This window comes from Akebia trifoliata, chromosome 8 (assembly GCF_017979445.1).
Source record: "Akebia trifoliata isolate Shusen 1 chromosome 8, ASM1797944v1, whole genome shotgun sequence".
In the NCBI taxonomy this organism is placed as follows: domain Eukaryota; kingdom Viridiplantae; phylum Streptophyta; class Magnoliopsida; order Ranunculales; family Lardizabalaceae; genus Akebia; species Akebia trifoliata.
The window spans coordinates 44,528,533-44,555,129 of NC_141382.1; the positions used below are offsets into that span (position 1 = coordinate 44,528,533).

General features: G+C 34.7%; 3 protein-coding genes and 1 long non-coding RNA gene across 10 annotated transcripts; 1 reads left to right on the plus strand and 3 right to left on the minus strand.

The window, feature by feature from the left end:
- Positions 1-1,112: 1,112 nt before the first annotated feature.
- LOC147397067 (putative B3 domain-containing protein At5g58280) lies at positions 1,113-6,622 on the minus strand. 4 transcript variants are annotated; one of them, XM_086452469.1, is made up of 7 exons: positions 6,346-6,612; positions 5,543-5,602; positions 5,256-5,360; positions 4,940-4,995; positions 4,717-4,843; positions 4,191-4,397; positions 1,113-1,598 (listed from the first exon to the last, which is right to left on the minus strand). In XM_086452469.1, the coding sequence occupies exons 1-7, from the start codon at positions 6,409-6,411 to the stop codon at positions 1,149-1,151; spliced, it is 1,071 nt and encodes a 356-aa protein (XP_086308595.1). In that variant the 5' UTR covers positions 6,412-6,612; the 3' UTR covers positions 1,113-1,148. The 4 variants fall into 4 exon arrangements, with proteins under 4 accessions (XP_086308595.1, XP_086308594.1, XP_086308596.1 ...); XM_086452468.1 differs by having other exon boundaries at positions 4,684-4,843; positions 6,346-6,601; XM_086452470.1 differs by lacking the exon at positions 6,346-6,612 and adding an exon at positions 5,700-5,945 and having other exon boundaries at positions 4,684-4,843.
- Positions 6,623-8,152: 1,530 nt separating this feature from the next.
- MED21 (mediator 21) lies at positions 8,153-12,131 on the minus strand. Of its 4 annotated transcripts, XM_086452475.1 has the most exons (6): positions 11,974-12,073; positions 11,137-11,178; positions 10,446-10,675; positions 8,801-8,878; positions 8,665-8,716; positions 8,153-8,516 (listed from the first exon to the last, which is right to left on the minus strand). In XM_086452475.1, the coding sequence occupies exons 3-6, from the start codon at positions 10,650-10,652 to the stop codon at positions 8,440-8,442; spliced, it is 414 nt and encodes a 137-aa protein (XP_086308601.1). In that variant the 5' UTR covers positions 10,653-10,675; positions 11,137-11,178; positions 11,974-12,073; the 3' UTR covers positions 8,153-8,439. The 4 variants fall into 4 exon arrangements, with proteins under 4 accessions (XP_086308601.1, XP_086308599.1, XP_086308603.1 ...); XM_086452473.1 differs by lacking the exon at positions 11,137-11,178 and having other exon boundaries at positions 11,974-12,131; XM_086452477.1 differs by lacking the exons at positions 11,137-11,178; positions 11,974-12,073 and adding an exon at positions 11,835-11,859.
- Positions 12,132-13,069: 938 nt separating this feature from the next.
- Positions 13,070-15,255, plus strand: LOC147397069 (uncharacterized). Its single transcript, XR_015181154.1, has 3 exons — positions 13,070-13,511; positions 14,245-14,964; positions 15,118-15,255. It is a non-coding gene; the product is annotated as an uncharacterized LOC147397069 (long non-coding RNA).
- Positions 13,764-15,352, minus strand: LOC147397070 (uncharacterized). The gene is made up of 2 exons (XM_086452478.1): positions 14,687-15,352; positions 13,764-14,581 (listed from the first exon to the last, which is right to left on the minus strand). Exons 1-2 carry the CDS (start codon positions 15,350-15,352, stop codon positions 14,204-14,206), a joined length of 1,044 nt encoding a protein of 347 aa, XP_086308604.1. The 3' UTR covers positions 13,764-14,203.
- Between the last annotated feature and the right edge of the window lie 11,245 nt (positions 15,353-26,597).

The window sequence follows — 26,597 nt, forward strand, 5'->3', positions numbered from 1 at the left end:
CTCTGATGATTACCCTCACCGCCAAGACTAAAAATATTGTCTTTGAATGCGTCTTGTGACACTCCCCACTTTCACGATTAGATGCCAGCCTGAGGTCACTTCAGCATTATTTTAGATTAAATTGTAGTTAATTTTTACCTGTTTTGGGTTTTGAGTAACCATTCAATCAGGTTGATTCGTTGTTTTAAAATTGTACTGACAATCAGCTTTTGATATTTTTTGAGGGCAATCAAAATGTGTAATCCATTTTCCATGGAAATTCGTGTTCCCAAAACAGATTCTCAGAAGTCACTTTTTTTTTTTTTTTTTCTTCCATTGGGGATGCCAGAGTGCTGATGATGGCTTTGGCATCTTAGTCGCAGATTACAGATGACTTGATTTGGCAGGAAAGGTTTACAATACCCGATGAATAGATACAGATAGGGTCAGGATCGAGGGACTGTACAGGCACTTTGGTCAACTCAGAAAGGTAAAAAATGTTGTACATTTGCCCCTCGTCTATATGAAAATGTTGAACTGAGACTACACTCCTCTAACGTGGCAGTGTGCTCAGGACCATTGATTTTTCCCTTTTATCTCGAGGGAAAAATCAATGGTTCTGTGCAAACTGACATGCCAGAATGGTAGGGAGTCAGTTAGATACAAAGAAAAAAAAAATTATAGATCTGTGCACACTGCCACATCAGCTGAGAGTCGAGCAGTGTCCTAGGGAGGCAATTCAGATACAAGGAAAATTTTTTTTATGGTTCTGCACACACTGCCACATCAACTGAGTGTTGAGTCTGGAATCAGATTAGAATGGCTGCAAAGATAAGTTATAAAATGCTAGCTGCAAAGATAAGTTATAAAATGCTAGCTGCAAAGATAAGTTATAAAATGCTAGCTGCAAAGATAAGTTATAACATGCTAGCGAAAGTTCCCAATTTGATAAGATTATACTTTCTTTCGATTTCAAGGAATTAAAAAAAAAAACTATGAGCAAGCAGGCACAAGAATTATGCTACCAATTAGCACATCAAATACTTTGAGTAAATATCTTCAATAGTAACTAGCCAAGTATCCATGAGAAAAAGCTGATATGTCGTACGGGTACTGTCCATTTTTTTCAAAAAAAAATAAAATGGCTGGCTTGAATTGCAACAATATTCTCATAGGCGAAAGCTCTTATTTCTGAACAACTTTGTGGGAATGCGTCTCTTTCTAAACAACTTTGACGAGTCTTCATCTGATTGGACTTCTGGAGAAACTTGACCTTCACCATCAGTTACTACTTTAACGTCTTTGTTTGATTTTGTAGTTTCTATTTCACGATTTCTAGTCACCTTTGTGGATTCTTCTTTTGCTTGGACCTTGGGAGAAGGAGAAACATAACTTTTAGCAGCTCTCGTGGATTTATTTGATTTAGTGACCTGTGTATCATCATCTTTCTTTGTCACCTTTGTCAAATCACCTTGTCGGAGCCTTGGAGAACCAGATCCATCGCTATTCCTAGCAACTTTCACCTTTTGTGCGACTTTCTTTGAGTTAACTTTTTCATGTATAACGTCTGCTGCACCTCTTTCTTCACTTGTATCTTCATATGCTTTGAAAATATAAACCTGTAACACCAACAACAAAGGATTCACCTAGTCAGAACATGAATCTTGAAGAGATGGATAACACAATGGAGAAAAATGTTGAACTTATGCTTAGCTTAGGGCTTCAATCCAATACTCAATTAAGAGTTTATTGAACTCCCAGGATTTCAAGTGTAATTGATTTGTCTCAAAACTCAATGTCAAACAAAAAAGAAATAAAAATAAAAATTCAAAACGTTTCTAAAACATTAGAGATAAGAGTGAAGGCTATTATTTGGGAGTTTATGGTTAGGATGAGAGGCTTAGATTGGATAGCAGAGGTATAGGGATAACAACAATTAGTTCGGCTAGGGAGTATGGGCTGCAACAAGGGTTTGGCTGGGGTCTAATGGACTGAAAACTCGGCAAGGTTTTAGGGATAAGGGTAAGGTGCACTTGGGGTAGGGCTAATGTACAAGTAACATACAGCAGTATTGGAGGGTTTTGAAAGGGTAGTTTTTGGTTATATAGTTATTGCTGGGAAGAATCACACTAAAGAAGCATTAATTCAAATCATGGACAGTTCTCGTAGAGAAACCTGTAAATATTTATTCTAAAAGCCCATCATAATTAAAAAATTGGACTATGGTCTTTAAACTATTTATATAAGACTCAAAATCTTAATCAAATCTCAGTCATTCAATTAATATAACAAGATCTATGGCTGAGAAAAAAACAAAAATATAACAAAACCAAAAATACCATCTATGTCTTGATCCCGGAACTTTCTCTCTCTTAAATTGTCTACCTATGAAAACTCACTATGAAGACATGATAATGCCCCCAAATATCTATAATATGGCCATGGACTAATAAAAAAATTAACTTCAAATACTAACCCTAATCACTAAAATAGACCTTCCTAAACGTAAAACTAAATAAAACATAAAATCTAACTACAGGCCAAATGGAAAAGATCCATGATCTTAGATGTCCGCATCACAGAATAGCAACTATTAGTATGAATCTTAATCTCAATATTGTTGTCTAAGTGTTGCTGACTTGATGAAACCACTTCCGTCGAATTGAATGAACGTGCCGGTTTTACATTGAAAATTGGAATCATGGAATGATAAAAGGGAAATGGAGATGGTGCATTCGAAGCCTGAAGGGTGGGAAACGTTACAGCTTAACAGATGTTTGGACTAGGGTGAAACGAATTCAAAATTAATTTACTAGCATGCAAAATATTTTAAATTCTATAAGAAAAAGGTATGTAATGGTCTCCAAGAACGCATCCATATCATGAATAATAAGAGAAGAAAATTGTGTGGGGTCCAATGTTGTCAAGCGATTGCATATGCGAAATCTGAGGAGTAACTCGCATATACCAGTGGTATATGCGAAAATCTTGAGGCTGCACAGTATGCGATGGCACAGAGAAAATATGCGATGGCATAAGTATCCAAAGGCTAAAAAAATAGCCATTGAACAGAAACCTAATTTTTTTTTAATTTTTTTTGCCTTCTTATTTTCTTATAAATACCTTACTCTTACATCCCTCATTTATTCTAATTCAGATACAACTTCCATTGAGCATTCCACAAGTCAAGCATCAAAATCATCAAAATTATTCAAGAAGCAAGATCAAAAATTTACATTCTCCAATCTCCAATCCATTTTTCCGCTCTCTATTCTCTAGAAATCTCTATAGTCTATTCTAGTCTCTATACTCTTTTTTTAACTCTTCCAAATTCAAAAAGATTCAAGAGCAAGCAAAACTTCAAGTTTCAAAAATCAAGATCAAATATCAAGGTTCAAGATCAAAAATCAATAAGCTTGGACTTGAGGTATTTATAAAATTATTTTACTTACTTTTTTGTTTGACATTTAAAGAACATGGCTTCTTCATCGGCCAATCCTCCCTAAAGCCTAAATCAAATGACCCCGATTGAAAATACGGTCATTACCGTAGTGCCACCAAAGAAAAAACACAAATGGTGTATGAATTGTGTGGCTACATAAGCCAAGGAGGAATCACATGCCATAAGTAACACCTTGCTCATATGATGAGGTCAAATGCTAGGGCATGCCCAAAAGTTAGTCTCGAAATCAAATAGGAAATAATGAAATATTTAGACAAGACCTCTAGGAAAAATGAGATGATGCCGCCATATTAGAAAATTACATGGAGGGTGGAGGTATAGTGGTAGGATTGATGAGGATGATGATGATGACATTTATGTACATGATATCCTACGACCACATCAATTGAGCATTCTAGACCACCTATTGCACCATCAAGAAGGGCATCAAAAAGAGCTCATGGAGATCCACTTGATAGATGGTGTAGGCAACATCTTGAAGATATGGTTACCCAAAGAGAAGGGAAAAGGCCCCGCACAAACCACAATTAAGAGCCAAAAAAACTCTTATCCAATACATAGCAAAATGGCTTTACCAACCTTGCATTGCCTATATGAATAAGAAGAGTTTTTTTTTATTCTTCAAATTCCACATTGACAAGAACTCAAAAAAAGTTGAACAGAAAAATGAGATAAATTGGATTAAAACGGAGGACAAGGAGTAAAACCACCAACAAATGTATAAAAAAATGTAAAACAGAGATCTTACCTTGAATCTCGTTGGCTCAATAAGTTCAAATACCAAAGCATCCCCATCGTCCAATTTATGATCCAAAGCAAAACCCCTCCATCCACCACTAAGACCTGTTTTTCTCCCTAAGTAAATTGTATCATATTCTGATCCCTTCTCATCTACTAAGACGATACTCTGATCATTTTTGGGAAGGTTGTCCTTGCAAAACTTGTTTGGAAGACCCTTGAGATCATAACAATATGGAGTAACGACATAGTGTAGTAAAGTGTGGGAGAATCTTACATTTTCTATTAATATGGAATAATTTGATATATATATACAGGATGGTTCAAGGGACGGCAATTGTGACAATGGTTCGTTCAATCCTCGCCAAAAATCAGCTCAATCCGAAACTTCTAACCCCATCAAAAGTGGTTTAAAAAAAAAACCATTGTCACAATTGATGTCCCTTAAACTGTCCCTATATATATATAAAGGGAAAGATAAAACTGTATGCAATGTATCTCACCAGCCAAAAGCAGCTATATACATGAGAACGAACCATTGATTTGACAAAAGATGGGTGTCCAGATTGTAAACTACTTTGAAAATTCTCGGCATGCTTCATTGCATAAGCTCGTTCTTCATAGGAAGCAAGTTTTACTTCATCGAGTGGTCTTGCAAGGTAGCTGAATATCCATATTAATATATAATTAGCAACATAAGAAAGAAGTGAAATAGATTTTTTTTAAATTGAATAAAGCTCATTTAGCTACAAATTTGACCTTGTCCACGAGCTCGACTTTGACCTTTTACGAGCATGTCGAAAATCAATGTTAACCTGTAACATACTTGAAAAATTAGTTGGGTTTGTGTTAAACCATATTTAAGTCCTTTTTTTTTTTTTTTGGATCTAGCAAACCCGCTAAATTTGGTTTTCGGGTCACTCAGATTTAGGGTCAAGTCCACCCACTTTATGCCCTAATCAAACATTATATAGATATTCAAAATTTAGAATCTATAATATTTAGTAAAAACCTCTTCCCATCACATAAATTATTAGAGGACCTTTGTCATATATATAAATGGGTAAACACTTACTTCTTCACTATAGGAAGATATCGGGTTGCGTGCTCGTGAAGAGCGTCTCAGCTCCAACGTGTCAAGGCTCATAGTGCTCATCCTTGGTTTGCATCTTGATTGATGCTACACAATTACAATTTATAATGGGACAGAAAAAAAAAATTGAGTATCACAACAAAGAAACAACTCCTATGAAAGCCATTTACATCAATTGAACTTTATAAACAATTTTTTATGAAAAAGGATCTTTTTTTAAAAACTTAATATATTTGAAACAGAGCAAAAAAATTTACTTCCAAACTTACCGAGGACTTCTTTGGAGTGAGCTCGGATAAGCTTCCAGATATCTTCAAAATACCCAAATCCTTCAACACAAACAAATACAACAACATAAATAAAAAAATCTTCACTTCTGTATATTCTTTTGTAACATATAAAGCTTAATTGTTCAATCATACAAACCAATAGATAGAAAGGTATCTGTGTACTAGGTCTTTAATTTCTAATTATTTCTAGAGCTTTTGGAAAGAATATCATTTGGAATTTGATTCTTCACCAATCGTAGAAGAAACATTTTGAATACCCATGAATTATAAGAATTAAATATAAATGAAACTAAGTTTGGGTCAGTGTGAAAAAGGATTGTCTGAGCAGAAAAAAAGGATTTTCTCAAAATTAAAAAAGTTGTTTGTTTGACTAATTTTCTAAAATAAATATTCATCTTATGCAGGATTTTTTGAAAAAAAAAATCATTTTCGAAATATATTTCTAGAAAACATTTTTAATAATAAAATATTAAAAATTAAAAAAATGGTGATCAAAATATAACTTTAAAGGGGTAAAAAAAGTTATGGGTTTTTTTCTACAATCGGGATATTTCTAGTGCCCATAATGTGGTCTCGTCCGATTTCTACATATCTTCTTCAATATAGGTACGAATCTATAACTTTTTTTCTCCAAAAAAAAATGAAGGTGATATGGGTACCCAATGTGCTATTTCAATCGATCTCATGAGATTTTCTACAAAACCATAAGTGGGTCTGGTTTCAGAAAGGGATTAAAACGTAGAAACAGTAAGTTTAGCTTTGTTTGGGTTCTCAAAACTGACCTCGAATCGTTTTTTGTTGTCTTCGAGGCGTTGCTTTCGGGCTTCTTCGTAGAAGTTGCTGTCCATGATGTAGTTTGGTGGATTAAACAGATGGCCGTTGAACGTTTTGTTTCGGACACTCGCGAACGAGGAAGGGTTTTAGAGAGAGAGAGATGCCCTTCTTAACTTTAGAATTTGAATTTGGACTTTGGAGCGGCAAAATTATATTAGACGATGGTCTTCGAACCCGGAATCTCTTCTCAACTCGGCACCGACACCGAGTTGATTCGGACCATGATGCTATTCTGGTCTTTTCTAACTCTACTAAAGGAAAATTACTTAAAAGGACCCTGATAGAAGGATTTCTTTCTAAATAGTTCTTAAATTTCGGACAGTGGTTTGATAGTCCATTTAGTAGACTTTTTATTTCTTGATGGTCCCCATTATTGGCAAACTCATTATTTTTTGTTTATCATAGAACTCACGATTTTTTATTGTCGAGTTCAGCACTTTTTATTTGAAGGATACCGTTCCGGGTGGGTGATATCAAAATGAACTCGTTTAGAAATACTGCACATGATTTGTGGATTTTCTAGATGGGATGCTATTGATTTTGACATTCTAGTGGGAGAAGTGATGGGGTACGCTTTTTTTTCCTCAAGTGAGAAAGAAAATGAAGCTTGGTATTTCAAGTCCAAATTTGGGGAATTGGGTTAAGATACTTACTGTTGGAAAGAAGAGAGGAGCTACAGTTACAGGGATGCGAGGATGTTAAAAGTCTTGAACAGTTGGATGTAAACCTTGTAGGTTCCAATTGTTTGGTACAGCTTTCTCTTAGAGAGTGTCACCAAATGAAATATGTCATTAACTTTGAAAAGAGGAAGGTTCCAGCACTATGTGCCGCATTGCTAATCTCCAGGAATTGAAGCTCTCTCTGGAAAATACCAAACCTGAAGAAGCTATGCCATGAGGCTGTTCCATCTCATCATGATGATAAAGGAATGGAAAGACTCCTCCTCCTCCAACAAATTTCACAAATTTGTAAGAGTTGAGATCAATGAGTGCAACCAGTTGAAGAAACTCTTCACATTGAATTTAGCCCATAAATTTCAAATTTTTTTTTTTTTGGTTAAGTATGGAGAGAGGTCCTCAAGGGCACATGTTAAGATGCATTAAATAGACCATCTCAATAAGTACTTTTATAGGAAAAAAATTTTTTAGGGCATTTTTAATAGACAAAAATATATTTTGAAGGTATATTTAATGCATCATAACGTGGGCTTAGGCACATGTTAACAAACCCCATATTGATTAAGGTGCTGATGACATCTTCTTTCATCGGTCAGACTTCAATAAAATGACAGCCTCATAAGGACACCAAAATTTTCCCTTTCTAATTGTGCACACACTTGTCAAATTGGGGAAAATTATTTAATGCACCACTTTTGGGTGGTGGCTCAATGCTTCAACAGGGATTACACTCCATTCTTATAATTTACAATGGTGAATGACGAATAGAGAACGATATACGCATAATTTTAAATATTTAAATGTAATTTTTTAACTATTTCAACCATTTGATATGATGCATTTTGAGTACTTCAGGAATATCTGTTCAACACACACACATACACACAAAAACTATGAAATACAATGACATTACTAATTTAAAACTTCCAAAATAATTATAAAAAACTTAATTGCACATCATGCAAATTTTGTAATTCGTGTGCTGCTACCTACTAGTTAAATATAAACAGTTCCTAGAGTATTTCTCATTTCAATTCCAATACTGAAATAAGTAAAGCAGATTTAGGATTATCAGATCTGGAAAATCAACATTGTCGAACCACTTCTATTGAGACCTCAAAAATGTTCATTCACTGCCGGACAGATCCTGAGTTTGATGTCTGGTACAAATAGAAATAACAGTTTTATAGAGAAGTTAGAATGACTAAATTACTCTTAGTGAAGGCTAAAACAGTAAATACAAAGCGAATCAGTAGTATATCATTGTATCATGTACTTATATTACAAAATCAATAAACCATATCATCTTCACAGTGACGTTGGTTTTGAGGGGAAATGATCTGCGCCAACATGAACCAGTGGTCTTCAATCAGGTTTTTTCAAGTTCAAACAGTTGTCGGCAGCTTGGTTAAACAGCTCCTGAACCTGCTTCAATTCCTCTTCTGCAAACACCAACAATTGTTAGTTGGACATAAGTACCCAGCATCAGAAGTAAATCATGGATTTCCTAAAAACAGTTAGAGAACCACCCCAAAAAAAAAAAGAAAAAAAAAAAAGGATTTTCTAAGCAGAAAAGGGTAGAGAAGTGACCTGCAGCCTCCAGCTGCCTCTGGAGTTCTTGTCCTACTGCATCATTTTCTGCCTGGAGAGTAAATTAAGGAGTAAGAAAAGTAACCGAAAGTCGAGAAAAATGACATTAATGACAGTAAATTCGTCAAAACTATACCTGAAGTTCTGCAATTCGTTTCAATTGGGCTTCCTCGCCACCCTCTGACACTGGAAGTGCCGCAACCAATACATCAAACTGCAGAGGTAAAAGCGGTTTAATAGCATACAAGGTTTAAAATCTGTCTCGTTTGGCATCTTGGCTAGTTCATAGTACAAGACGGAACGATATAATGGAAAAATAATAATGAGTTTCAATAATAATTGATTCATTATATGAAATTGTCTTAATGCTTAATATAAAAATGATGTCCAGTGAAAAATACTAGATTTTATAACACACGTCGTAATGCTTATAAAAAGTCCTTTTGACCGTTTAAATTAACTTTTCTTTTTTTGATATTGTAGAAATCAAAATTGCAGAAAGGGCCCTACATCCCTTATAAATTACTGAAAAGTCCCTAAGTTTTAAATAGGCCCTGCACATCCAAAGGGGCCAAGAACCAAATAGCCTGGTCATGAACCCCACATCTTAAAAGATAGATGGCAGAGAAGTCCTTAAAACACTAAGATTGGATTGGGAATGATATTGACCTTGAACAAATGGCAAAGCCCATTAGTTGATGGGTGTGATTGAAAAATTAATCCACCTTAAGTATGACCACAAGTGACAAGGCCCTAAAGACGAACATCATTCTCAGTTGATCAAGCGCGAAGGCCGGAGAGGGAAAAAAAACATATGAAGTCTCTATAGAAGAACAAATACATCGAACCGTTCTCCAGATTTCTCATTCAATGAAACTTGAAAATAAGAAAATATACTGAGTCTATAGAGCAATACAAACTACAAGCACTTCTCCATAGAAGCAAGGCCTCAATTCTCATGAGAGACATAACGTTTGCACTTTTACCAAGTTCTGTATGTTCTCTCAGAGGTTTTGCATGCAGCTTCAATTTAGGTGCGTAAATGGGAAAAAAAATCTACCGAATACAGAAGGAAATGAATTTGAAGAGGCATGAATATGAAGCCTCTATTTTATACTTAATGGGTAAAGATATCTTATTATTTTCCATAGTGGTGGCAGATATTGCATAAGAAATCCTGACCATTTTGGTTAGTGATGGCAGATGTTTGACCGTCTTTTCTACAAGGTCTTCCTAATTCTTAGTGAATCATGTACTGGCAGATGTGAGGAGTTACCACTTTCATCATCAAGAATAGATATTCAGGAGCATATCTGTTTTTAACAGGATCCTTTTGAAATGTAAATCTTACATATTTGCAAGGGGAAAAAACTATCAGAAAGGGAATTAAAGTATCCACCAACTAGATTGCAAGGAATGTCCACCAACATCATCAACATGACACACACATAGAAATTGGGACACAAAACTAGATGTATCTTACCTAGAAGAGCTCCAAGAACTAAAGTTGGCCCAACCAGATGATACTAATTCCTAGTATCCTATCATATTCTTTTGGGAGTCTAAAGAATATTGAAAAATGTTTAGGAAGCATCTTCAAAAGACAATGGCGAAAGCCACTGAATCTGGATAATTTTCCTTAAGATTACCCACATGAGACCCATCAAGTGATCTTTATTAGTGGAGATATTATTAATGCTTTAAAAAGCTCAGATAAAATTATTAATTCTTTATTAGTCATCAATGTTCAAAGTCTCCTGAAGTAGAAACATTTCCCACACCTGCTTTGCAGCCTTAACCATTGCAACACTCATGGCCTTGGGTTGCTCTGCAATGTTGACTGTGCTATCCGAGGGATTAGCAGGTGGCTCCGGATAGTTTGGAGAAAGCCTGACAGGTGGAGCATCTCTTTGCAAAGTCCCAAAAGTATTGAAGGCAAGTGATGCAATTGTATTCACTTGTTCTTGTAGCTGAGAGATTATGTCCATCTTATAAACTTGGCTTCAAAACTCTGAGATGAATATTAAAACATTCAATCAGAATAAATAATTCAATATATATAGAGTTCTTGTGATATTAAGAATACAACAGAAGTGCAAAAATGATTTGCAATTTTATTGATGAGCCTCAATACATTAGTATTTGTAAATGCACAACTGTCCATGTATATATCAGATAAAAAGAGAGATTGTAGCGTAAATTAATCTGATATTTTTGGCTAATAGGGCAATAGGTCTAAGGATACCATGCAAATTGAGATGCTGATGAAAAAATAAAAAATAAAACTATAATGATTGAGACATACACAACTTGTAAATGCATCGATTAATTTGATTTATTTGTAATGGACATAATATTTCATTTTGATTTAAATGGAAATTTGGGTAAGTTTCAACGTCATGGAAAATTCATCAAGTCAGCAACATTATGTCATTGTTCACACAGTTAAATAATGAAAATTTTCTTTCTTACCTCCAGATAATGAAAATCCAGAGAAACCAAGCTCAATTTCAACTGGGAATCAAATACAAGTAAGAACATAAAGAAGAAGAATCTGAACCACGAAACTTACAAGTAAATGGGGTGGGGGGGAACCCACAATGATAATGCATCTTTCATGAAAAACCCTAATCCGAGCTTTCCTCAGTCAATGTACCAATTATATCCAGAAACAAAACGCAGAAATGAGAGAAACCCTAATTAAAGAAATACCTTAAACTCTAAAAACCGAACAATGTTTGTTGTTATTCTTTCATTGATATATGGACTGAGTCATTCGATTGAGATTGTTGTAACATTGAATCAATTACAGAGTTCTCAAAGAATGTTCCACTGAGCTTCTTCTTCTTATTCTGATAATATTTTCGTTTTAAAATAAATAAAAAACCTACTATGAAAGAGAAATCAGAGTCATATATGAGAAATCTTCCTACGTTCTCTCTCAAGAGAGAATTTATATTGCCACACTGAATTTTCTGTTGTATTTTTCAAACAACCCTGAATTTTAACTTATGAATCAGAAACGTATGCAAAAAATTGTTCTCTTTGAACCCTCTAAAACCCTAGGTTTAAAAACCAAAATCGAAACCCTAATACCCTATCGATGATGTTAAAGAAACCATTATAAAAAAATAAGAAAAAACAAATTATATTCCTCTCTCTCTTTGTACCCTTTTGGATGATTTGTGTATGGATTTGTTCAAGATTTCGGAGAAGAATGGTTTAACCCCAGAGGTTGCATAGTTTGAAGATGATGAACCTTTGGTTGGAGGTTGAAGTTGAGAGCATTAAGAGAGAGAGAGAGCTTACCTGCTAGTTTGATGCAGCTTCATTCATGGAGAAAAGAGTATCAAACACGCACAAATCAGCAACTCACGCGCGAGTGAACAACTCGCACAATAAACACAAATATCCAGTTTTTTAAGCTCAAACCCTCAAACAGACACAAATAATGAGAGAGCTGCTATTGGCACTCTAACCTTTACTTGGTACACCCCAAATTAGAAAAAGGATCAATTGATTTGATCAAGTAAAAGTTGGAGTTCCAATCATGGCTTTAAAACTCGTTTTGCCCATCTCGTTTCACCCATGAAGGAGACCGAGTTGTCTCATTCAACAATGAGACAAATGAACCATGGTTTTAAATCTCATCCAATACATTTGACTTGTCCATCCGTCTCGTTGGTGGACGATACCGAGATGTATCATACAAGTCATTTCAGTCTCGGACGAGATTTAAAATCGTGGTTCCAATAAAAACTCTCTTTTTCTTTTTGTTGTTTATAATTTGATTTGCTAGATTAAGGGTTTTTATGAGCCTAATTCTAATTGTAAACAACTGTAGAAGTTGTTTGAATGTGTCTCAATGCTTTGTAATGTTGAAGTAAATTTTTTTTTTTTTTGCTAGGCAAGCAAGAGGACAAGTGGTAAGTGTGAAACTGCATTCAACAGGTTTTAAACCTAAGTTAAGGGATTAACATTCCACACGTCTTACCAACTTAGCTAATGTTGAAATGTTTGAATGGTGAGTTTTTATCTTTAATTAGAGTATAATAAACAATTTAAGGAATTGGGAAGTAATAACTAAAAGTTGGGGTGCCAATAGCAGCTCTCTAAAAGTACAAAATGGAGAGATTCATGTGATAGGTGTGCAATAATTAAAAAAAAATTGATATATTTTTATTTATTTATAATTTTAACATAATTTATTAGTCGGATATGAAGGTGGATCTTTGGATGAAGTTTATAATTGTAATAATATTTCAATAATTAAACTACTATTGTCTTCTAATAGCAGTAATCATCAATATTCTCACTATGATCATTACTTTTTTTGGAAATAAATTATCATTATCTATTTACAAAAGAAAAATTAGTAATATTATTAATAGTGGTTGAAATAAGGTTTTTATTGTTAGGTTTTCAACATTTTGAGAACAGGATCCCATATTTTGGAAGCAGAAATCGAAGAAAGAACATCTTCCACAACACCAGAGTGAGCATTAGGAGAGGAAACAACTTCCCTAACAGGGGATCCAATCAACCGAGGGGCAAACCGAAATGAACGATGTTTTCGTGAAGTGTTTTTTTGTGTTTTACAACCAATTAATTCGGCTGTGTTATCTTTTGGCCTCTTGTTTTCTCACTTTCTTTTTTTAGCCTAGAAGTGCCTACTACTACACCACACTTTGGATCTACACATTTACAGAGTTATCCCATGCCAAGTGCCTGGCAGAGGTAAGGGGAGCTTCTATCCATACTCCTTATCCCCATCTCAGCCGAGGCTAACCGGGCCTTACTTATTCAGGGGGGAAGAGTGGAGCCTTGAGAGGAAATCGAGATTAGAGGTCAGTAATTAGTGGGTGAAGGCACGTTTTCTAATTTTTGTCAATATTTGCTACTTTTGTTGCCTTACTTTTATCAATGTTTGCTGCTAGTATTGCAAAATAGTAGAAGGTTACCTGTACTTTATGCTGGTGCTGCAAGCATGGGAAGACTGAATTTTCAAGCATTTTAGTTACCTATCGTTGGGAGCAAAATAATGGGATATTAAATTGTTTCTTCCCTCAATTAAAAAAAAAAAACAAAAAATCATAAAATTACCAAAACCACCAAAATATCTGGTGAATGTTACTAAATGGATCGATAGATCTCCACAGGTAACCCCAGCATTGACTGGGAACACAGGAAATACAAAGAAAAAGAAAAAAAAAAAGGCATCAACTATGAATTAAAGTAGTTTCGAAATAGAGAGCTAAAATGTTCAGAGATTTCAAGACAGTTAATTTTGGGGTCATCCATGAGACTCTAAATCCGTCTCTCTAGGAACTGTCAGCAGTGATAAATTTCATCCTCTGTTTTAGTCCTCAAGGCTTGATTCTGGATGGATCATTTGATGCAGCCATTATCTATGTTTACTTCATAACCTTGTCAGGCTCCTATTGAATCTGTAATGTTGTTTGATTATAACCAATCTCTCTTAATACCCCACTGGAGAAACAGCATCCTTGTTCTAGGATTTTACAGTTGCATTAGATTCCTAGGTATAAGCTTCTGAGTCATATTGTGCATATGGAACAGTTTTTATCTTCAATACCTCTGCTGGTGGATTGATCTTCAGCTCAGACTGCGAATCTCTTTGGGTAGTCTCCACGGCCTCACTTAATGGATTTTCATTCAAATGGGAACTCTCGTCTCGTAACATAGACTGCATATCTCGGGGTGCATCATGCTGACGAAGAGTCCGATTTTCTTGCAACATCTTGCTCAGCTCAACAATCAGTTGAGTGGTAACAGTTTGGGATGCTGCAGCTACAGGGGTGTGGTTGAGTTCGGCCACTTGGCCCTTATCAGGCTTAAGTTCGGACCCCACAACCTGTTTTTGAACCTGAGGTACCCGATCAGTAGTCTGATTTCCCTGAGAAATCACAAAGGATGGTTCAGCTTCATGATCCAACTTTGAATCTTTAGGTTCATCTACATCATTTGCAGATACTTTTGTTATAGAAGAATCTTCACTTACCTTCAACATCTCAGCCGACTTTACAGTTTGTCTATCAAGAATGCTAGCAGAGCTGTCTTTTCTAGCCTCTGCTTGGTGGAAGGTCTGAGCAGAAGATTGGGGAACACAATTGATGTCAATGGGTACTCCTTTCGAGGTCATAGGATGACTGGACTGAACCTGAGGGGATAATACTTGAGATACCTTTGGAGCAAGAGTAACCTCAATTCCTTGAAGAAACTTCGCATGTGGTTCATTCTTTCGTTCTAATTGGTGATCGGATCCATGGACCTGACTTGGTATGTTAATGAAGCTCTCATTTCTTTTAAACATTTTAACATTCGGTGCCACATCAATTGAACCAGTAATAGGAACAGATAACCCTGGTTTAAAAACAACACCCCTCATAACTTTGTTGGTGTTGTCAATCCTAACTGTGAGCACATATCCAGCATCGAATGACTCCTCAAGGACACCAGAAACTGGCTGACCCACCATCGTTGCATTGTCTACAACAGTTGAATCAGTTTTCCTCGGACGGTTTCTCTTCACGATGTCAGATCTAGGCGTGACAGAAGCCTTCTCTACACGAATCAGATTCTCATCCTTGCGAGGCCGACCACGTTTACGCTTCACAGGCAGGTTTCCCAATGAAGAACAGTTGGTATCTTGATTCAATTGGCTCATAATTCAGGAATTGATGTAAAATCTCTGGTCTTCTCACTATCTTAAAGAGTATCCTTACCTGCAAGAAAAAGAGTAGTCTTTGTTGACTTTCTAGCATCAAACTCATATCAAAACAATGCATGCAAACACGATGAAAATTAATAATAGGTATATCTAAACATAGGGTTTCTAGCAAGTATACCCTGCTTATCTGAAATTTTTTGAGTTTATGTACAGAGGTATAATGGTACTGCATCCCACTTATATTTTCTACTTTGTGTCTCTACTTCAATGGCCCATTGATAACAGGCATTTTAATGTTTGTTCTCTACCAACAGAAAGTAACAAAAGTAGCAACACTTGTCTGCAGCACTGCTTTCTTGGTGAATTCTAGTAGACTAGTGATGGATTACTCTGGGTTCCTCAGTCTCGCAAAGCTGCATTATACTACTGTTTTATTAAGTATAGCTGTTGCAAGTATCTTTTTTCGCTCTTTGCCTCAATCTCAAAGCATAATTCTACATTGAGGCAATTATTCATTTCTTCCCTCTGCCCCACAAAGCAAAAAATTTGGTTCATGATATTTTGTTAAATTTACAATGTATCATTTCATTGTTTGTCGAGGTATGCCCTACAGTCTTGCCTGAATGTTCCCCCCGAGGGGGATAGGGAGAAACAGTTCTTTTGGGAAGGGATAGGGACGGGTCACAAGTTACTGTTTCATTGTTCGTTATCTTTATATTTTTTTTTTATTATTAAATAAAAGAAACAACCATTTTGTGTCAGCAAGGCATCTATTGTTAAAAACTAGGCATGCTATTATCTCCCTCGTAGGTATTAGCAAAGCAGTTTCCCCATGGTGACTGAGAAGACCCATCATGGCTAAAGCATGGCCAAAGGCCTTGGTCTGTAAGAAATACCTGCAGCACACATTTTCCTTTTTGGGACGGGCAAAGTGGTTGGTCTGCTGGACCGATGATGTCAACAGAGCAGTACACTGTGCCCAACCAGGCTAACCTTGTGTATATGGTGTGACTACAACTCTGCTAAGGAAACCTGACGAATTGAATCCATGACCTGCCACTTGGGTGGATATGCACCAACCATCTGCAGTCCAATATACTTCAGCCCTAATATTAATTGTGATTGTTTAAATTGAACATACCAGTTGGATGGTTATCGAAAAGAAAAAAAAAAAAAACACACCAGTTGGCTTCCTAGTAGCAGCTTTTATATATTAAAAAATATATATTCCAAAAAGGCTCCATAAAATAGAACAAATAGTCTATTTTATTTAGCACATTTTGAAGTAAGAAAACTAATCAAGCTCTTCATGAAGTGAAGTAATGCCAAGAGGCATAAAAGATGTAGCAAATGTCTTCCTTCCCTAGGATATGACAAACCAACTCTTAGATGGGCAAACACATTCACGATTGTACCTCATATGATGATTCCAATCTCCCATAAAGGAGGGAGCAAAAAATAACTCATCTTAGAGAAGGGATCAATTCCAATGCTCACACATATAGATGCACATAAACACTCAAAATATAGGTATATTTGTATGTATACATAGTAGTGCCAATTGTGTGTGCTGCACCCACTTTTGAATTGTTTTTAGATAACAACGTCATCGTTTGCACTTTATCCCAATTCATGAGTGCGGCAACATGAATTCCATTTCACCATTTAACTCAATATCAAAAAGCATTATTCTATTAATGATATTCCTTCATAGTTTATCTTACAACCTCCATCCATGTTATTTTCAGCCTTCCTCTAGCTTGTTTCGAACCTCGACTTGCATCAAAGAGCTCCTTCTTACTATTTACCATTTGTCTTCTTTGCACATGCCCAAACCATCTCAAACAATTTACCCTTTTTTTATCTCCTAGTCGAACTATATCTAAATTTAGTTGGAGAGTCTGGCGAGATTTACAGAGTGTGTAAACGCTTCGTCGATTGATCTTAACGTGGAGGATAGATGGATTTGGGATGGTTGAAGGTTGGGAATTTCATAGTGCGGTCCTTGTATTTAAGTGAGAGCATTAAGTAACTCAAGCTTCCCTTTTGCCATGATTTGGAGGGCGAGAGTTCCCTCAAAGGTCTCGATGTTTTTGTGGCTTGCTATACTTGAAAAATTGTCGACCATCAATCTCTTCAGAAAGAAAGGTTTTTTCCGAATAAATTTTTGTTGCTTATGCAAGTAGATGGGGAGTCAGTAAATCATATGCTTCTTCATTGTAGTTTCGCTTGCAAGGTTTGGAATCATTTTCTTCAGTTATTTGGGGTGGTGGAGTGCATTCCAAACTTGTTGAAGGCTTTGGCGGACGGCTGCTTGAGTGGGGGAGATATTTCACTAAGGCAAAACAGACTCTTTGGGATTACTTCCTCATGCAGTGTGTTGGATCATTTGGAAGGAGAGGAATCAACGAGTGCTCGATAATAATGAAAAGGAAACCCAAGATGTGATGGTGGAGGTCTTAGCCCTGTTATATTTTTTGGTGTAAAAGATTTAAAGAGTTTAAGGGTATTTTCTTTGAAGATTTCCCGGTTAGATGGGAGAGGGTTTGTAATATAGAAATGGGATAATCTTTTTTGTCTTTTTTTCGGCATTTTTTTTTCTCGCCCTTTGATAGGTTTGTATTTCTTTTCTTTCGGTTGGTCCCATCGACCTTTGTTTTGATTAATGAAATTATCTTTACCTATAAATAAAAAAAACCATATCTAAATTTCCTCAAATATACTCACTTTTTATTGTCTTTCCTAGTAATACCATTCATCTCACATTCATATTAACATCCCCATCTTTGTTAAGCTCATTTTATGAACATATTGTATTTTGATATGTCGGCATTCAGCTCCATATAGCATGGTGATTAGTTTTTTATCATTTTGAAAAATTCTCCCTAGAATTCGATTGGTATACATTCTTCACATAACACTCTAGAGAATGGTTCAAAAGTATTAGTCTGTATCGGTTGAAACATATCAATATCGACTGAGACTGATATGAAACATTGAATGTTTAGTTAATGTATCTGAATGTATTGATCGATACAATATCGGTATTTTACTTGACCAAAACATTCCTCCAATACGACATTGTAAACCTTGCTCTATTGTGCTCCTACACTTAATCACCCAACAATAATTTTATGGGTTATAGCTTTACTAATTCCTTCATCTGTATATATAATTGAACCTAAATAATGAAAGTGGCCTCTTTGGGATATTGCTTGTCCATCAATCTTAAGCAGTGCATCATTTCTAGAAATGTCCAAACTAAAGTTGCATTGCTGACAACTTTGCTAACAAATGGATTTCCTGGGTTATGAAGTTCGCTACATCTCCATCATTTTCTATCCTTGTCAATGGAAGGTTGGATGGATCCTTCAAGAGCTCCAAGAGATTGCGGCAAGGATACTCACATCCCCCCTTCTTGCATCTACAATATTTTTGCATCTTACCTCTCTAGTTTCTAACATATTTATCCAAAGTGATAGTTTTCTAGGTAACAACCCAAATAAATACGCATAAAAAGGAACACACACTGAAAAAGGAAGGAAAAAAAAGGCAATAACAACAATGAAAGAGAACATAAGAATGATAAATGGAAGAGGTTTACTGAAGCCACGGCAGTAGCGTATCATCATTTTCATCCAAGCCTTGTCTCAAAAATAAATAAATAATATAAAGCAGGAGATAGAGACAGGTTAAGGAGAGCATAATACAATAAACCAACGGTAACAAAAGTAGCCATGAATTTAGATGGCCGAAAGAAAATATAAAGTGGAAGTTTGTAAGCCATCATAAAGAACTTTTTGAAAGCTTATTTCCACATGCAAATTGCAAATGTTTTCAGACATTGAGCCGTACGGCACGGAGCTCCAATGGCCAACACCATGAAGCGTGAGCCTCGAGGCATAAGACGTTAACCTCACATACATGAAGTATTTAAATAACTCACTATCATCGAAGACTCAGGGTCGGCAAAACAAAACATGTTTCAATTTTCAACTCTGCATTATCGAATTCTAAGTTTTAATCTACTACATTTAAATTAATGTAAAATATTTTTTTTTTTTATCGGTAAAGATAATTAATGTAAAATATTATTGTTCTATAGCTGAGTATTGTTTTTTTTTTTTTTTTTTTTAAGTATAATATATTGATAATAAGAGGGAAAACACAGTACAAGGAGGCCGAGGGAGCCTCTAAAAAAGAAAAAGAAATGAAAGCTAATACATCAATGATTACATAAAGAGTTCCATCTAATAACAAAGTCATCAAAAGTAGTCCCTGTGAACTCTGTATTCTGTTTCAACCAAAGATACATGAGGCCCTATATCTCCATGAAACTGGCATGAGAGCTCCTCATCTTATTATTGAATACCCTGTTATTTATCTCGTTCCACACCCCCCATGCAATAGCCGAAGGAAGAATAACCCAAAGATATATTTCTCTTGAAGAAAAAACCTTACTAGCCCACCCCTCTATCAATGAGGAAAACTTACGAGGAAAGACCCACTGGATACGGAACAGACCAAGGAAAATTGACCAAATATTATAAGTGAAGGGGCAATGGATTAAAATATGGTCAACAGACTCCCCATCCTTCATACAGAGGGGGCAATAGTTAGGAGTGATCCAACCCCGAGTAATCAAATTGTCCATTGTAAGAATTTTCCCAAATAAAGCCAACCAAACAAAGCAAGAAATTTTAGAGGGAACTGAGTTGGATCACATAATAGACCTGAGGAAATGTCGGTCTGCATAAGGGTTGAACCACTTAAAGAAGGATCTAACAGAGAATCTCAAATCCTTGGCCCACGTCAATTCCCACTTGTCCTGTTCGCTTTCATCAAGAAGATAAGAATGCAGGAGATCAAGGAAAGATGTCACGTCTGTTAACTCCCAATCATTAAAATTTCGCCTGAACCCCAAATCCCAAGTAGAGGTGGAGTCATTGCAAATCAAACACTGCTAGATCGAGCAATTTTTTCTCAGTGAACAAGCTTACAATGACGGAAATTGAGCTGCTAGAGGTGAAATGCCATACCAATTATCCTCCCAGAATCTAACCTTGTCTCCTATACTCGCTTTGAATCTAATCCCTTTCTCAAACTCCTCCCTCACTATGAGAATCCCCTTCCAAACGCTACACCCATACGAGTTATTAGCCTCGTCACTAAACCAACCTAGTCTCTTATCTCCGTACTTGGCCGTAATGACCTTCCTCCACAATCTACCCCTTTCCTCCCCAAACCTCCAAAGCCACTTCCCTAAAAGCGCTCTATTAGCTATAGTTGAGTATTGTTTTCTCATAACCTTTTATGTATAATAAATACTAAATACCACAACAACAAAAAATAAAAAATAAATAGGATGAGTAGACATACTCCTCCATGCGTGGGTGAATATTTGAGATACTCCCCCAAGTTTTCAAATTAATGACGTGCCCCCCCTTGACCTCAATCTTCTCTTATAGACTAATGCAAAAAAGACCTAAATGTCCTCATCTTTGTCATCGAAAAACATTTATTTTTCTTCCCAAAACCAGTCATCATCAACCTCTTGGGTAAAAAAATGTACCCCATTCTTCAATCTTAAGATTTTGTCTACTTAAACCTTCAACAAAAAAATGTCATTGTCGTCTTCAACGTTAAGATTCTATCTACTTCAACATCAAGAATAAGATATTATTTTTGAATGACAACTGATTGAATTTTAGACAGGAAAAAAATCAAGGGTTTTGATGTAGAACATCAAGTTTTCTACAAGGGATAAAGACCATTGAAACAAAATTCATCCAATTTTTGCAAAAAATTGGAAGAAAAAAAAAGAGCCGAAAAAGAGGTCCGCCAAAAAAATCAGTGATTAATCAACTGACTAGAAAATCGCCGATTTTTTTCAAGAATAAAAGATAACCAACTTTTCGAAATGATTTTCATTTTTTTAATTATATCCTTCTACTATCTTTTTTTTACAATCCTTTGCCTAAAATTTTCCCAATCTTAACTGTAATTTTCCCAAATTAATTGAAATGACCCCCCGACCGAGTAATTTTTGAATCTGAACTTGGTTACCATGATTATGGTAAGGTTGAAAATGATGGATAAAAAATGAGATTCGATAGATAAAAATAACTTACCATAGAGGTTGAAGAGCTTGAAGGTGAAGGTTTTGGCCATAAAAATAAAAATAAAAATTTATAATATGAAGATGAGGGCATTTAGGTCATTTATTTATAGTCTATAAGAGAAGACGGAGGTGGGGGGCATGTCATCAGTTTGAAAACACATGGGGTATCTCAAATATCCACCAAAATGTGGAGGGGTATTTCTAAATCACCCAATATTTATTTATGTATCAAATCAATTCAATACTTTCTTTTTTTGCATATATTACTATTTTTATATTCAAATTCACTTCTAAATCCTATTATTATGTTGCATGCCAGCAGCATGAAGAAATAGAAGAAGAAAATAAATAAAAGAAGAGGAAGAGGAAGTGGAAGGCATAAGCCTCAATCACTTCTCACATTGAATTGTATGCCTTTGGGGCACCTCTTGGTTTGAGGTATATGCCTCATCTATTTTTACGTTTCTTTCTTAAAGGCGAGCGTAAACCTCGTACCTACGCCTTTAAAACAATGATCGTAATTACTCCTTACTTATAATACTATATGATGTCTCACCAAATTTTTACCACTTATAGTATGCAAATTAAAGTTCAAGGATGCGTCAACCTTCCTTATTTTGAATAACTAGACATGTCAACCTCAAAATGACTTTGACACAAAGGAGATTCCATAAAATTCTATAAGGGAAACAGATTAACACAAAGAAATAAGACAAGATTGGGTAATTTTCCCTATTATTCTCTCACTGATTAGCTTTTACTGTCTACATAGGCAAGCTAGAATTACTGTCTTGGGTAATTTCACTTCAACATCAGCAAAACAATCTATCCTACTTATGTGTACTGAACTAAAGTTCAACTATTAAACTTGAACACTGTGAACAAAAAATTCAGAACAGGTGAAGATGAAGAAGAAAGCTTACACATCTAGAAAATTTTCGATCAAAAACTTGAAAGGTCCAGGGACCGATTGTGAGCAGAGTTTAAGGGAAAACGCAGAAAATAAACAACATTGATGAATCTATGTGATCATATTCGAACATCAAACAAACATGCAAGAACAAACAAGTAAATGAAGAAGAGAAAAAACTAGGGTTTCAAATAACTTGCCTTCAGTGTTCTTCAGTAGCTTTCATCGACAACAGCTGAGTACACAAGAGTTTCAAAAATCTCATCTTGAAAACCCTAAATCTGCTATTGGGATTTGGGAAATTTTTTTTCGAATTCTATTAGTATCTAGATAATAATAAAACATGTAATTAACAATGAGAGCTGGTAGGGAGAAATAATGAGTATTTAATGCAATAGATTTGATTTTGATATGCATGCCTTATCCTCTTTTCTCAAAAGCATTACGAGGTCATTTGCCCTTTCAAATTGCTTACCAACAAAAATAAAACAAAGTATATTCTTATACTATTTATAATAAATATTATTCTTATATAGTTGAAAAAAATAATCTTTGGCTGAGAGTAAAGTTGGGTTTAATATATATAATATTTATTATTTATAATAAATTTTATTCTCGTAGATTTAAAGAAAAAAAATTAATTTTGGCTTCCACCATTGCTCTCCAATGTGTACCAACTTAGCTAAGTTGACACCTTCTAATTCGTTATCAATTTGTTGTAATAATTTTTTTTCCCAACTTAAAATTTAAAGTGTTATAACTTAACATATTTTTGACACGTGCACACTGACGTGGAAACATATAACTTATTTAAATAAATAAAAAAGATAAAGTTTTTCTCTCTTGCCTGTTCCCTGTCACATATATTTTTTTAGATTTCAAAATTTAAAAAAGATCCAACGACACAACCATTTAAATTCCATGAAAATATTCATATTAAAAAAATAATTATTTTTCGAGTTTAATCGAAGATGTTTAAAATGGACGACTATCGAGCACCCAATTAAAAAAATAATAATAATAATTTCAATGGCGAAAAATAACTTTTTTTTAAAGTTCATATAATTTTATCCTCTACAACCCCATTTTCATCGGATCGTGATTTTAAATGTCATAAGGTGATAAGATTTGAAAGTTTTTTTTTTTTTTTTTTCACTATAGGTAGGAGAGAGAAACTCTCTTTTCTCTTTTTTATTTTTTTTTAATAAGTTATGTGCTTCTACGTCATGGTGCGTCTGGTGTGTACCCCAAAAGTAAGTGAAATCACTAACACTCTAAAATTTATATCGTTGAGTAAATTGTACATTTATTTTTGTAAGCCAATTTTGATGAGGTTAAAAGTTTTTGAATGGGCTGATTTTTGGTGATGATGATCTCCTCATCGTAGAGATAATCCTCGTCAAAAATCAACTCATTCAGAAACCTCCAACCCATATAAGACAAAACAATTCGACTATGGTTGGGTTGCCCTTATTAATTCGTAGGGTGCTTTTATAATTACCCCTCTCCAATATGTTCCAAAATCGTGATAATCTGACCACCCATTTAAATGTGTAGTGTATCTGGAGGAATACAATTCTATGATTCTTGCACATGTCACGTCAAGGGAGTCAATTGAGTATGCCACGTGGAGTAGTTTAGTTGGCTTGGTTACATTCTCACTGAACTCATGTTTATAGTTTAGTTGCCTTTCTTCTCATTTTTACAGTGACTTTGCTAAAACCATCAAGGATGCTATTATATTAATTGTATAATTTTCGGTTAATTATAGTCAAATAGTTATAGATCAATATATTTACTTAATAATATTGAATATTTAATATATTATAATAATTAATAACTCCTCTAAAGTCTAAACCATGTAATTTCATTTTCTCCACTACTGAACCAGAAATAAATAAATAAATATATATATATATATATATATATATATATATATATATAGGTATTGAACAGGTTTCTACATGGAAAATGAGTTTTAAACATTTCGAGAGCGTAATTCTCGTATTTTGGGAGAGGGATTTGGAGAAGATCAATTCTGAAAGTATAAAAGCACGGTCTTGTATGATGCAAGGGATTACTATGTGACCAATACTCTAACAAGACAATAAAGAATATCTCTCGTTCCTAGGTCAACTTTAATTAGGTTCGATTCACATTTGATTTCTTTTGTTCAAATTCCAACTTCTTCGTTACATACATTGTATTTTATTGAAATGCTAGTGTGATACGTATCAAAAAAAACTTTGATAATCAACTTAGTAAACTTGCAGAGGATTTAATAAAGCATTAACGATTTCAAAAGAGCTAAATATTGTAACCCTTTTTCAATTTTATTTTTTTTCACTTAGTATTTATTGGCAAAAAGACATAAGTGTCGTGTTGATATGGTAGTGGCATTAATTTGACTTGTGTTAATCATTTGTCGAAAGGCATATTTTTTATAAGTTTTTACACTTATCTTTTATAGAAAAAAAAAAAAAAAAGGCTGGGGAACATTCTTGACCATAATTTTTTACTTTTTTTAGATGCATAAAAGGTTGCACAACATGATGTTAGTTCTCACCTTATCTTGTCTAATAGGTGTAAATTAATTTGAGGTGTGTGCAGTAGAGTTGGTTATATTCATATGTAACATATTTCCCCTCGTTATAATTTTCTAGGTTCGTTTTGTATGAAACCTTTATTTTATTGAGGTACTTATACAACATAAAGACCCTATCACGACCACAAAACTTGGAAAAAGTATAAGAATCGTGATAATCTGACTACCCTACGTGGCAAATTCAATCGACTATCATGACGTGACAAGTTTGAGAATGGTAGATCTACACTCCTCAGGATACATGACCACACTTCCCCATAAAAAGTGTATCTTGAGGGAACAATGTTTCCCGAGGAGAACAGATCTATGATTTTGAAACTTGTCACAACAGATAGTTGATTATGTCACGTGGGGTAGTCAGATTATTACGACTGAAAGTATAACTCTACATTTTGTCATGACATGCATTTACTTGGTTGAGCGATTATCGTGTGGGACCAATAGAAAATGGATGTAAAAAACTAGAAAATTCTCTCATTTTCTCAAAAAAAAAATTTGTGTCGAAAAAATATTGTAAATTTTTTTTTTTTGTTGCCTAGGTACTCACTCACTATCTCTCTAGCCTCTTCGGGTACTCACTCTCTAACCCAAAACAGATCAATCTCCACTAATCCATATAGCTGCTCCTCTTTCTCTCTCTCCCCAACTTGGAGGGTTCCAAGGGATTTTTTGCATCTTCAAATCTCACAGAGATGGAAAATCCACTAGTCTTTTTGTGATTCAAAACATGATTTTGATCCTTCGATTATGGGGTTTTGATCCTCCATGCAAATCCAATTTGCGATTTTGAAGCATCGATCTAGTCACCATGATTGTTTCAAATTCTTTGATTACCATGGAGGCCTTGACGATGAGTTGTGCTACATTTATTCATCTTTTAAATCTTCTTCTTTGAATTTACTGCATCTTTTTTGAATTAAGATGGACTAATGACTTATTTTTGTGGTTTTGATTATTTGGAAAATCTTTATTCATTTTAAATTGACTTCGCTTTCTTTATTTATTATTTCACTGAAGATGGTTATTGATTGTACTTTGTTTCTAATTATGTCATGTATATATTTTTTCACTTGGTTGCTTGTTTCTAATAAGAAAGGGTGTCAATGGGTCACTTCCAGTTCGGCTCTTATGAATATTGGAACCGTAATATTTATATTTTATTTATTCCAATTCCGATTTTAAAATAAGTGGAATCGGAACTGGAACCATAAAAATCATTAGTACCGTCAATTCTGATTCTCAAGACTCGAATGAGAAAAATTATTATATAAAAAAAATTCTTTATGAAAAATAACATATTATTTATGAAGTATCAACTTCATAATAATTTGTTCCACTAAAATGATAATTTAATAACTTTTATTTTCAAATATTAAAATTTACTTCCTTTGCAAGTAATTAAAAAAAAAAAAAAAGACTGGGGAACATTCTTGACTATAATTTTTTTCTTGTTTTAGATGCATAAAAGGTTGCACAACATGATGTTAGTTCTTACCTTATCTTGTCTAATATGTGTAAATTAATTTGAGGTATGTGCAGTAGAGTTGGTTATATTCATGTGTAACATATTTCCCCTCGTTATAATTTTGCAGGTTCGTTTTGTATG

Excerpts from the sequence above, each read along its gene's own strand:
- MED21 (XM_086452473.1), bottom strand. The coding sequence starts at position 10,652 with ATGGACATAATCTCTCAGCTACAAGAACAAGTGAATACAATTGCATCA. Across the intron at positions 8,879-10,445 it reads TGGTTAAGGCTGCAAAGCAG|TTTGATGTATTGGTTGCGGC; the intron begins GTGTGGGAAATG and ends TTACCTCTGCAG. Across the intron at positions 8,517-8,664 it reads GAGGCAGCTGGAGGCTGCAG|AAGAGGAATTGAAGCAGGTT; the intron begins GTCACTTCTCTA and ends TGGTGTTTGCAG.
- LOC147397070 (XM_086452478.1), bottom strand. The coding sequence starts at position 15,352 with ATGAGCCAATTGAATCAAGATACCAACTGTTCTTCATTGGGAAACCTG. Across the intron at positions 14,582-14,686 it reads AGTCGGCTGAGATGTTGAAG|GGAAATCAGACTACTGATCG; the intron begins GTAAGTGAAGAT and ends GTGATTTCTCAG.
- LOC147397067 (XM_086452468.1), bottom strand. The coding sequence starts at position 6,411 with ATGGACAGCAACTTCTACGAAGAAGCCCGAAAGCAACGCCTCGAAGAC. Across the intron at positions 5,603-6,345 it reads ACAACAAAAAACGATTCGAG|GATTTGGGTATTTTGAAGAT; the intron begins GTCAGTTTTGAG and ends TTTGTGTTGAAG. Across the intron at positions 1,599-4,190 it reads TTGAGCCAACGAGATTCAAG|GTTTATATTTTCAAAGCATA; the intron begins GTAAGATCTCTG and ends TTGGTGTTACAG.